Below are 13729 nucleotides of genomic sequence, written 5' to 3' on the forward strand. Positions count from 1 at the left end.
CCCTTGGCCCATTGAATTCTGGCTTTCTCTATATTTTCCTTTGCTATCTTTCGGCACTAATATACCTATATTAAATTCCAGTAGTCCAGAAATATGTTAATATTTCAGGAATTACTGCTTTTACTGCTTTATATGCTTACGCATTGTATACTTTACAGTTTTAACTCTATGCTTACAGGAAAATCATATCTAATTTTTATAAATCCATCAAGATGGCAATTAAAAATGATGTATTAATATACTTATCAACATTGACACAAGGAACTTTTCTTTAGAAACTATGAGCTATTTAACAGTAATATGTCAAATTGTTTAATATATTTTGTCATTTTTTTTTATGTTCCATGTATGAGGCACATGATTAACTGAATGAATCATAGAACAATTTTGGAATGTCTTTTGGTCAATGTATGTGAAGGAATACTATAAACACTGGAAAAGACAAAAAAAAATCATTCTAAGGTAGAGACCATAATCTGCAGCTGATAATAAGCAGAGATAAATATGGCTATGCAGTGATTCTTTATGGGATCAATTATATCATTATTTTAACTAAGGTGATTCCATCTTAGATTGAAACTTTGAATGATATTTTCCTACTTCTAACACTTTCGAATCCAGTTTTGTGTCAGGTTTTTGCCAGTAAATTGACATATCATTTCACTTAATCATCATAATAAACTTGCCAGGTTGGTAGTATTATTATTATTTTATAAATGACAGATGGAGGTTGCTCAAGGTCACCTGGGTCCTCCATAGCTCAATTCCCTCCATACGCTACAGCAGGGGGCTTAAATTTCATAAAAATAGTTAACTTTTATTTATAGCCTACCATAAACCAGAATGTCTTCTATATCATAGTATCATCACAAAGACACTATGAAGTTGTTCTTTTGTGATTTATACAGTGGTTGAGAATACTTAAGATAGTTCTCAAATCTCAAGTTTATATGCTTCAAATCCCTACATGAGGCATTTTTTTTGGTATTGCTTCATTCTAAATTTATTTTACATATCTTCTCTCTCTGCTTGGTTTAACTGCTTGAAATAGCTCACATTTCTTCTATTATTGGTTACCTGATTGTGGTTCTTCCACCAAGAAAGATGGCTTTACTTTCTTCCCTGTTAAGACTGGTGGTAATTAATGGGAGAATAAGAAACATGACATCAGCAGAGTCTTGAAAAATCACATCTTCAGAACTTGTCTATTTATTGCTGGGAGTTATGTCACAATAAGAATCAGTATGTGCTAGCCTGCTGGATGATGAGTCATGTGGCCATTATCCCAGATGATATCAAGGTGACAGCACATATGCAAATGACATCTTACTATGACATATTAGTTAAGTAGTTCACATCAAGATGTTGTATTATATTTCTCAGTGTTCAGGTGTAGCTTTTTCATGTGTAAGGTCCTTGATGATCATGTCATCTGTACTGTTTCTCCTTTAGCTACTTTTTATGCTTGGAAAGTAGATTGCATACTCCCTTTAATAATCAACTACCCTAGTAACTATGAAACATCCATCCTCAGCCATGTCAGCATACATCTGATTCAAACAACTCTGAGAACAATAATAAATGTTTCTTATTTTAAGCCACTAACTTTTGCAATGAATTGTTACATTATGATCTTACAGTTCAGTTCCTAGATCCTATGTGGACCCAATTGAAACAAATGAAATATATTAAAATTATCAACTTGCATAATGACCTCCCAATTTTGGTTAGAAACAGTCTTTTACATTAGAATTAACATATCTAAAACAGTGCATCAATGTCAAAGTCATCTAAACCTCATGAAGAAATAATATATCATACACATTCAAGCTGCTATTTACTATCGAAATTTAAAAGTATTTTTTCTTGTCCCTTCCCATGCAGCTTTCAGCTAAATAACTTGTCTCTACAAAATATTTTTTTCAGATTTTTCCACAACCACATATACAACTCATAATTTTCCTGTCAATTTTTGCCTTCCTTTGCCAAATCTCTCATTATGCACACAACATTAGATATTTTTCTCATACCAAGAACTGGCATTATGATCTAATCCCCATTGCCTTAGGGGAAAAAAAAAAGAAATTTAAAATATTTTGTGATTCTTTTCCTGGAAAAAAATACAAACTTAATGTCATGTGACGCAGAAACCTTCATGTGCTGCTTACAAATCCTTCCAGTCTTCCTCCAGAACACTCTCATTTTACTGTGCATTCCAGCATGTTTCCTTAAAAATATCATACACTTTCAAATATATATGCTCATTGGCTCATTGTACTTTCTTTGTGGGATCCCCTTATCATCTCTGTTCCCCGCTCTTTCTTTTAAATGAGGATGTACACTTTAGAAGTTAGGTTGTCACCTTCACTTTGAGTCACTTTCCAAGCACAGAAAAGTGGCTGAAGGCAAAATAGTAAAGATGGTATGATCATCAGGGGCCTTACACATGAGAAAACTAACCAGGAACACTGACAAATAAAATACAATGTCTTGATGAATTGACTAAGGCAAGCAAAGGGATATTTGGGGAAGAGAGACATACATTCAGCTCCTCCAAGGACACTTTCAGGGTAAGCTTAACAAAGAAACTGATAATAAAGCAGAGCCTTCAACACTGGTAGAAACTACTAGGTAGAAAGGAAGGAGACTCCTGGCAGAGGAAAAAGCATGTGTAGAAAACATGCTCATAAAAATCAGATGTAATGATTTACTATATCAAGTAATTAATGCTTTTGAAGATTTAATATAGTATACTGTTATTTACAACTGAAAAATTGACCTTGAGATGCATATTTTAACTTTATAAACAAGACATTTATCAATATAAAATTAACATACATGTCTACAAAATATCCACTTTATGAATTATAAAACATCAAAAACACAAAAGTAGAAATTCTGTGTATAGATAATGAGATAATAATTTTTATCCTTTAACTTTATTTTGTATGACTTTGTTTTATATCTTTAAACAGGTGGCATCAATTTAAAAATACATAAATTTGATTGACACATTTTAAAAATTCATTTGAATAAACACTAAAATGGCTTTATAAAAAAATATATGGGCCCTCCCTGGTGATGCAGTGGGTTAAAGCACTGCACTAAGAAGCTTAAACCACCTCCACATGAGTTCTATCCCGTCTGCCCCAGAGGTGATCCACATGGTGTGGCAGACCTCTCCTGACCCACCCGCTGCTCCCCTCAGCAGTGTACTTTATCGATCTCCCTGTTCTGCTCCCCACTCTGTCTCTGGTGGGTTCTCTCACCCTCTGCATCTCTGGTCTGTACCCCAGTTCTGTATGAATAAATAAATAAGTCTTTTATATATATATATATATATATATATATATATATGACTGAGGATACCAGACAGAAAGGGAATTTGGTGGGCTGGAAGCAAAGGAAGAAGTGGGGAGGGGGTCCAATGGAGGATTACTGGGTGGTGGTATGTGATGAAATATTAGTAATTGTAATAAGATAGTAGAAGAAAAATCCCAATTAAGAGTATGTTTTTCTGGTAATCTCCTCTTTCACTAATTGAATCCCTGTGGGCTCTATTTCCTATTTTAATTTAAAAAACATTTTCCAAAGCAATATTTCAGTTTCATTTATGAATATGATTTATTCTTTCTTTTATCAGATGCTTCACAACCAACCCTCCCATCAACCACCCCCACCTTGTTAAACAGGTACTGTGTTGCAAAATACTTATTTACAACCATCTTTAATTATATCAATAACCTTCATCATTGAAAAAAATGCTGTTTCTTTTTTCTTTAGATAAAAAAAACTCACCTCTAACTGGGGGTCTTTCTAGCTCAGAGTCAAGGTGAATTGGTGGAGAGATGTATGATACCTGTCCGTGATGTGCTTGCCCTGTGGACCAAAAAGAAATGTTAAGAAGACATCATAGTTATGTCTTTTCATATTTTCCTTTATAATGTCAGCGTATCACTCTACATAAAAAATTAGTAGCCAGCATAGAGTGTGAACTGACCTTTTAAATATAGACATTCTAGCATCCACATACCAACCAAAGAAATCAGTATTTCTTAAACCATCTAGAGTTTTTTGTTGTTGTTAAATTTAGTATAGTGATACTTAAAAATATTTAAGTGCTTTATAAGAAGAATGAAGTGAAAAAAATGCAAAGTCCATTTTTATTGTTAAACAGTATATCAATTTGCTGTTTCATAATACTTCAATTTCTGCACTTATTTCACTGTAGATCAGTAAGTTTTATATTTTCAAGATTATTTCAATGAACATATCCACTCTGTGTAACAATTATTTAATTTTGCAATCTGATTAGCTCAAATTTTATATTTATAATTTATTTCCATTATTTCAATAGAAAACTACATCTATTTGTTTACTGTATTTGAAGTAGAAAGAATAATTAACCACAACATAAAAAGCAGTTTGATAGAGTCCTCTCTCATAGCCTAGGGGTTAAGTTTCACTCAGGGCAATCACAGTGATGGCCTGAGTTTGACCCATGACCAGGGAACTAACCCATATATGGTGTAGCAGACCTCCTGTCTCACTGCAGCTTCCCTTAGCAGTAAATCTACCTGGATTGTTCCCCAATCTGTCTTTGGTAAATTCTCTCACCGCCCTCCCCCCCCCCCCCCCCACAACACCTCTGACATATACCCTGGTTCAGCTACACAAAAATAAATGTAAATTTTAAATAAAAAAGTAGATAGATGGATTTGTTCTCTATGTCTTATAAAGCACACTATCAGCTCACACACACACACACACACACACACACACACACACATATATATATATTTAAGATTTATTTATTTATTCATACAGAACTGGGGTACAGGCCAGAGATGCAGAGGGTGAGAGGATTCACCAGAGACAGAGTGGGGTGCAGAACAGGCAGACCGACGAAGTACACTGCTGAGGGGAGCAGCGGGCGGGTCAGGAGAGGTCTGCCACCCATGTGGCCTCCTCCGGGGGCAGTCGGGAATCGAACTCATGCGGAAGTGGCTTAAGCTTCTTTGTGCATTGCTTTAACCCGCTGCGCCACCAGGGAGGGCCACACACATATATTTTTAATAAAATTTCTGCCTTCTGAGTTAAAGTATTAAAGTTGATTTGAAGGCCAAGAGGCAGATGGAAAAGCTTGCTAACAAATATAAGACTTTGCTATTATTCAAATAGCTATAGCTTTGGTACTGATAACCCAGTAAACAATTAGGATTTTGAGTCAAGAAAGCATAATTACAGACAGTTTAATTTCTAAAACCACTTTATATAAAAACAAGTTTAGGTAGAAGTGGAGAACCTACTTTCTTTCTACAATGGGAATATGCATTTATATTTTACACACTTACTATAGCAATTTACAGAGGTGTTAATCTCTTTTCCTAAACAAGGGAAGTTAATGATACATAGATTATGGTAACAGTTAGAGTAACCTTCCATTTTCAAGTAATATTCGACTTGTAATAAACTCTGTTGATTCCTCTTATGAGGCACATTTCAAATAATTAATATGGCTCCCTGTTGATAGAAGCTGCTGTTGCTCCCAGCATTTTTCTAGCTAACAGCAGACACAGTGGAGAGACTATAATATACACAGCCCCTCATAATGGTAACTAAGAATATTGTGCATTCACTGGCCATGTTTCAGTGGAATACTAAAAGCACTGTTATAAAAGGAATAAGATGGTAATTGTGTACTGTTAGCAGGCCATGTTTAATATAGCTTATTAAAACTTCAGATTATCTTAATTATGAAAGGACCTTCTGTTTACATATGTTGCATACTTGGTTGCAAAAATATTTTTATTTTTAAGCTACTGTGTCATTATGAATGAATTGGCTTGAAACATTATTGATCAGGTGAAAGAAAGTAAGAATCATTCACTCTACGCTAGTTCAAAATAACCTCAGCATATAAAATAATATTGATTTCATGTCAAATAAAGAAGCATGCTTTTGCCCATACAATAATAACCACGAAGCACTCATACATACATTATCTTCTGTTACCATTAAAGGTAGAACAATTCTAATAAATCTGTAATTTTAAAATAAAGGAATAAGGACAGGAGATTAAGTAACTTGCTCAAGAATATGCAGTTAGTAACAAGAATAGGGGTATTTTTATTTCTAAATTTGAAGTGCTTTCATCAAAATCAAGGCCATTTTTCTCAAAGAAGTTTTAGGCATACTAAATATGGAAATACATGTGTGTAGATATTAGTGATTAAATGCTAAGTAACTCCTGTGGAACTATCTCCCTTCAGGTTTCTTAAGTAAACAGTTTGGCTAAATGACATATATTTTTGTATTAGGGAAAGAAAATCAACTTTAATCGTGCTCAACATTTATAAACTTGGGCAGTATGAAAACACAGTGTACTCATCACCTAGGTAATGGAGATTTGAAAGCACCAAGGGAAGGAGAACCAGGGTTAGTAAATTGGGTAAAGGGGGTCAATTGTATGGTGAAGGATGTAAACTAGACTTCTAATGGAGTTCATAATGTATATACAGATGTTGATTTATAATGCTGTATAGATGAAATTTATATGAAAGTTACAAACCAATGCCATTTAATTAAAAAAATGATAAAACATGAATCCTTAAGTAAAAACAACAACAAAATTCAGTGGAATGAGGAAGGGATTACTGATAGCTAATTCCTAAAATATATTTGCCATATGGTTTTTATTCTCTCTCTAAGGAGAAATTTAGCAAAATGTAGGATGAAGGGTGGCAGGGAAAGCCAAAGTAGAAGGAATTGAGAAATGCAGCATATTAAGAGTTCAAAGTAAAACAAGTATTATCTGCTTTTTATAGTAAATTGTAAAAAATAAAAATACTACAGTTAAGGGCCCAAATATAATTTAAATAGAAAATTTCTGGTGTAAGATGTATTGTCCTAAAAAAAAATGCTTCATCCGAATAACACATTTATTTAAAAATTTACACATATTCATAGATATATTAATAATTTCACCAATGACCAATGAAAACGAAGATAGGTAAAATACAGAGATGGATAACTTAGAAAACGAGCACAACTTTCTTCCTAAAGTAAAAATACACTTCACCATGCCCTTGGTTTCAACTTTCAAAGCAAGTTTCCTCCTTTTCTCTACAGTGTTATAAACAACTGTAATATTTTATGGGCCTATTGGCAGATTTTACACCTTCTTTCATCTGTTTGTTTTAAATTTTCAGTCACTGATGCTGATTATTTTCTTTGGTGAGATCATATGTTCCCCTTCCTAGAAACAATAATAGAGATCTCACTTTTTTTTTCCTCCTGGGATTTAATAATATTATTTGCCTTTTATAAACTTTAAAATACCAATTTACCTTTCTGTATATTTCTGTCATACCCCAATAAGAATTCCATGTATGGAGTAAATTTCTCAAATGCTCTGAAAATACCTAAGTCTCTTAAAGCAAGAATCTGACTTAATTTCTTGTTGAAAATAATCTCAATTAATGATAAAAAATACTAGAGGTCATTGTGTTGTTTATGCTGATAGGAAATTGGGCATGCCTAGCTATATATAACAGCTTTTTTTTTTTTTAATCCAAATCCCAGTCTGACTATAACCATCTATTATTTATAAAAGGCAGCATTCAGGTGAAGATGTAAACATCAATCATAACTAATCATCATGGAAAAGATTTGTAAAGTCACCAACTTGATACTTATCTTTTAGTCTGGATTCCTTTTCCTCTTTTCATCTTATTATTCATACTTATTTTTACTAAATTTAATAAAATATCACTTAGAGAAACGAATACATGCTTGGCTTTTTTAGACTTTGAAGTTGCTGATGGAGGTGCTGAACTCAATGGGCTTCTCCCCAGTGGATATATTACTTGCTCAGAGAAAACAGTGGATTAGTTTGAAGTAAAGGTAATTTTTTGTTGTTGGTGGTGTTGTGTATATAAGTGTGCTCATTGCATTCAGTAATTATTTAGTCAATACCCACTTCCTTGGTTTTCAGCACTCATAATACCATATTGATAAGGTAATATAATGAGGCCACTGAGTGATTTCAGGCTAGATTCAGGATTATATAACTACCAGGGAAGTATCTACCTTGATGAAAGAAGGAGTTGGCATAACAGAGGTAAATGAAGTGAGGGAAAAAATAGTCAACATAGAGGAAAGACTGAGGGACTTACAAGTGGTTGGCTAGGGAGAGACTGTAATAGCCACTGGAAACAAAAGGGACATATGTGGATGCCTCCAGATCATACATGTAAAAGAGATAAGGGACAGTCATCTACAGAAGAAGGGTGTGCAAAAAGCATGGTCAAAAATAATGAAGCATTTCAGAAATATATGAAAAAAGAAAGAAGAAAACAAGCCTGTAGCCAGTTTAAGCAATGGTCAAGTCAGGATCTAGGTTACCTCATATGCCTCCCCATGTACCCCCTACCCTTCCCAGAATGTTTTGAAACAAATCCAAGATTATGTAAATTTATCTCAAAATTATCTGAATATTTAGACTACTTGAATGACCATAATACCCTAAAGATATCTAAAAGCTAAAAAAAATATGCTGAAAAATGAACATAAAACTCAATAATGGTTAGAAAGAAATTAAGTCTGGGAGAAATGAAACCTTGGAATCTGAAAAATATCCCACTGGTCCTAGTGTTGAAACTTTTGGACTGAAGAATATTTTATATTTATGAAGAATTTGAGGTTCTCGCAGATAAAGAGGGGGGTTATTATAAAGGAACACCCAACCAATTAACTTTCTTTCACACACATAAAAATACATACAAAAATAACATCGGTAAGTCAATGTTAAACACTAAAACTTGGAAGCACAACTTCAAATATTATTATATGAATTTTCAGAAACCTACTACTATAGCAAGCATTACAAGAATAAAGTGGGAAATGGGGAAAAAATCAGAATTTCTCTTCTCTGAACTTCTATTAAGTTTAATAATTCTTCAAAATTAAAGGAATGAACACACTAAAAAAAAATAAAGGTCATAATAATGAACTTATTTTCTAAGAGCCTAATACTAAGAATCACCACATGAGTAAGTACTATTTCCCCTTTTAACAATGCATAGCTCTATAAGGTTAAGTGTATTTTCAATGGTTACACAATAGTGTGGGTGGGAATCAGGTTTCTAATCCATAGACCATTTTCTTACAACATAGCTCACTGCCTCCACATCCTAAAAATACATCAAAGGGGTGGGGAGAGAAGGCAAATATACTATAATTTCTGAAACATTAGAAATTTTAGTTCTGCTTCCAGGCTACTTAAAATTAAATGTTTGCATTGCTAAAAGACTGTATCACAGAACAATCATGATTCCAAAGTTACTTTTCTCATGCAATGAACAAAACACTACATTCTACTTAACAAGAGGGTAGGTCTATGAGCTTTCTCCTGTCAGGTTTTATTTTAATGAAGGTCTTTAAAAGGGCTAGGATACAGTAATACTGATCTCCTTGAATCAATGCAACTTCTGTAACTTCTAAAAGAAGCCTTTGAAGTGGACCCTTCTTTACTCACTTTGCCAACATGCTGGTACCAGTAACTTAAAATGATAAGGAAATGGATCTTTCCCATGATCTACATAAATATATTCATTTTAGTTCAGTGAGACCCATGGTGTCAAAGTTCTGTCCTAGGGAATAAAAATAATAAATTTTCATAGTTAAAGCCTCTAGATTTATGCTAATTTGTTGTAGCAATTACAGAAAACTAAAGACCAAATTGAAAGCTGGTATGTATTTTAATTCTAAAAATGCCACACTCTTATTAATATACTATTTGGATAGCTAATATGTGTATACATTCACACACACACCCATATACACAAATATATATACATGGTAGACACTCAATTTGGACAAAATGATAGAATCTACCATCTGATTAGAGCCATAGCCAGTCTTTCTTTCCAGTATCTTATATATCTTTCTGGGTTTGTTTTATACCCTTGTAACATACATTCTTATATAATCATAAATATATTCTTTATTTGAATTTTTGCTGTATTAAAACACACTGATATTTTACATTTTGTTAAATTTACTCTAAAAGGTATTCTAGAATTTTAACTCTTTATCCACACTTTTTAAACAAATAGATCCCTAAATTGCATTATTACCAATATACTATGTTTTAAAATATAACCAATGGCCAGATAACAAGGTGTTCTTTTAATCAGAAACAGGGCATCTTAAGTCAGTGTAACACAATGATTCAACTAAAAGGTAAGCCTATACATGCTTGTGTATAATGTGAGGGTTAGTTAGACAAAACAAAAAGTTAGAGATGAAATGCTGTGTTTATAAATCACCAAGCCCAACTACTGCAATTTCAAGAAGAGAACATAGATACATCTAAGGTCACCCATAACTTACAGGCAGTGAAAGAGAACACTAGGTCATACAACTCCCAATTATGTGCTCTTGTAAATATGCTACCCTGTTTCTTAATATTTGCTGTTTTTATGACTAAAATCTTATTTTTCTAGCAGTGTAAAATTTATAGTAAAATTAAGATGAAGGTATGAAATTTCCCATAGACCTACCTGCCAACACTTGCCCCTGTTCTCAATACCCCACCAGATATTTGTTGCAGCTGAAAAACTTACGCTAAAACATCATAGTCACCCAAATTCCATACTTTACATTAGTATTTTCACATCAGATGTTAAACATTCCAAGGTGTGGACAAATAAATAGTGAAATGTATCCATAATTATAGTATTGTACACAGTATTTTCACTTTCCTAAAAAAATCCCTGTTTTGTTCCTGCTCTTCTCCTTAAATATTTTATTTTTAGGACAATATAGAAAATGTAGAAACTTGGTTGGCTAAGAAAATATCGCTACTAGGTTGCAATATAGGTTAAGAAAATATCGCTACAGGTTGCAGCACTGAGTCCTAACCTGTTGACAACCAGGGAGGACCTAAATACATCTTGTGAAAACTTTACATGGAACAATTTATATATGAAATTCCATAAGTTTGGAAGCAAATTTAACTCCCGTTTTTCAATGGATGTCTTCATTTTCATTGTAGGCCCACTGCAATGTCTTATATATAGGGTATTCAATGAAACGGAGAAATTCACATTAACGACATATAATTTCACTTTGGGCCTTCCCTGGTTGCACAACAGGTTAAAGCAGAGGACTATGAAGCTAGCCACAGCAGATTCAGCATGATTTTGATCCTGAACCAGAGAGGTGACCCACATGGCACAACAGAACTCTCCTCTCTTGCCTGCTGCTCTCCTCAGCAGTGTACTTAGTCAGTCTGCCTCTTCTGTTCCCACTCTGTCTCTGATGAATTCTCTCACCGCCCCTGCACCTTTTGCATCTCTGGCCTGTACCTCAGTTCTGTATACATAAATAAATAAACTTTTAAAAACAAATTTACTTAATTGAGAAATGTTACAGATGTGACAGATGTTATAACACATAGCTTGTTCATTACCAGCAAAAACAATAAAAGCCCCAAAAAACAAAAACCTGATGTTCTCAAAAGTATCTGTGATACTGAAATATCTACCAAGTATCCAAATACAGATTTTAAGGTAATGCATTCATGTAAAACAGATCTGCTTAAAAAAATTTTTAATGAACTTTCCTCAATTTAGTTTCTCAAAATAGTATTAAGTAGCAATTACGTCATTATGACAAATTGTAAAGCACTTGTATAAATTGGTACCATATTTCTACTATTTATACATATTCAACAGAACTGAAAATGGTTGATGTCATAAAGAAAAGATTAAGTTATGTGTTTAAGATATAGAGATATGGTGCCAGGAAAGTGATATTAGAATAATTTCAAAGGAGAACTACCAGGTGAAAATTGGCTTCTAGAGCCACAGAGGCCAGCAGTAAGAGGGAAAGTAGAGACTGGGGTATTCACAACAAAGAAGAGCATTCCCTGGAGTACAGAGCCAGGAAGCCCGCCTGCTGAGCTAATGTTTTTTAAAGTTCTGCTTCAAAGCTTATACTAGCATGTTAAGAAAAACATGACATGTTAAATTGTCTTGTCCTTCCTGCTGATGGATCAAAAAGCATCCTATCAAACCAACTTAAAAAAAAAAAAAAGACTGATAAAGCATGTTAAGGATACATGAAAGAAGGTTCAAAGGGGGAAAACAGCAAAATTCCATCACTTTTCCTTTACACCCCTCGTTCCCAGACTTCCAAAATAGACAAGCAGAAGTCTAGATTTGACAAAATGATGTTATGAATGAAGAAGTGTGACAATAGAGCTCTCAGTGGGAAAGTTACTCATCATGTGGTAGTCTCAAAGGTGTTCACAGGTATTTGTTTCTCAGATATTGTCAGTAAATTGTAGAAAAGATAAATCTATAGGAACATAGATATAGATTTATAGTAAACTAAATGTACCTTAACTTACTTCAGAGAAGACTAGAATACTTCAAATATATTACTCTTAGGTCCAGTGTTTAAAGATTTTTTATGTGTATAATGACAGATTTAGGCAAGATAATGAAGAGTCAAGAGGAAGTCATAAAAAGATATATATCCTTATCATATATCTAAGTATAACATTATCGATTACCCAGCTAACTGGGTAGAACAAGCTTGACTATATAAACTGTCATCAAGGAGAAAAAGTCAGAAGGAGAAAAATAAACACTGGATGATATCACTTATATGTGGAATATGGAGACACCAAACAGAAGGTCAGTGCAAAACAAGCTTAAAAACTAACTGTGGAAAGGTAATTATAGAACTGAAGCATTCAGAGGCTGAGGGGCAAGCAGAGGGGGTGAGTATAAGGTGGGGGAGGGAGCACATTAAATAAGGTGGAGTCTAAGGGTGATTTGGTGGCAGAGATGCTACAGTAACTATGCCTATTCTTCCAAAATACCAACAGCAATGTGAACCGCCATTACCTCCTTGAAAAGGAGGGAGGAAGATGTGTATTTTCTACAATGAAGTCAGACTTTCTTTCCTTTTCATCAATCCATACAATTTGTGAGAAGATCTCTAGACAGCCCAGCAGGAGTTAGTTGCCTGAACTCCAGATAGGCCCCAAAAGACCAGAATTCAGCATATTCCAAGCAAAGGTATTGTATGCATAGGCCTGCAGAAATGAGATCAGATTGACCTAAGCATAATAGGACTAGATTGGCACATAGAAAAATAAAAGTATATGGATATTCTTCTAGGATGATAGTGAATTTTACCACTTAATTCTTTTCAATAAGCTCTAAAATGTATCATTGTATAGAATGAAATTGCCTGTAGTGAAATTTTGACAACTCTCCTCTGTGTGCTAAAATGCTTTCAGCTGAAAAATCTGAACTCTTGGTGCAAATTGTTCATTTTTGACAGATTTATCCTACTTTTATACTTGCAGTCTTAATCAAAGGAATTTGGAAATGTTTCAATTTAGCTTTATGCTCGAAGAATAGGAAGCACTGTTAGCATAATTTTAAGGTACTAGACATTTATATTATAGTTATCCATAAAAATATAACATTACCAAAGAAATGAAAATATTTATAAAGTAACAATATAGAGGTTGATTGATTTTAATATACTATATATTTAATTTTAATAGAAATAGACTTTTTATAGCTATGCCATGTCATTTCACAGTATTATGTCTTCCTCTTTAAGAATCAGATGCGTTATTATCTTCTAAAAAGGCCATCCTATTCAATTCTGCACCTTTTCATAAGATTAAATGAATTACTTG

The 13729-nt window shown here is 33.5% G+C and overlaps 1 protein-coding gene across 14 annotated transcripts in view; it reads right to left on the minus strand.

Annotated features, from left to right (window-relative positions):
- ADGRL3 (adhesion G protein-coupled receptor L3) overlaps positions 1-13729 on the minus strand; it is a 726682-nt gene that overhangs the window by 228614 nt on the left and 484339 nt on the right. For all 14 annotated transcript variants that reach the window (XM_012724122.1, XM_012724111.1, XM_012724117.1 and 11 more), the window contains one exon: positions 3799-3879. In XM_012724122.1, coding sequence (XP_012579576.1) covers positions 3799-3879 — 81 coding nt within the window. The remainder of the gene's footprint in view (positions 1-3798; positions 3880-13729) is intronic.

This window comes from Condylura cristata, unplaced genomic scaffold (assembly GCF_000260355.1).
Source record: "Condylura cristata isolate star-nosed mole 26May11 unplaced genomic scaffold, ConCri1.0 scaffold00012, whole genome shotgun sequence".
In the NCBI taxonomy this organism is placed as follows: Eukaryota; Metazoa; Chordata; class Mammalia; order Eulipotyphla; family Talpidae; genus Condylura; species Condylura cristata.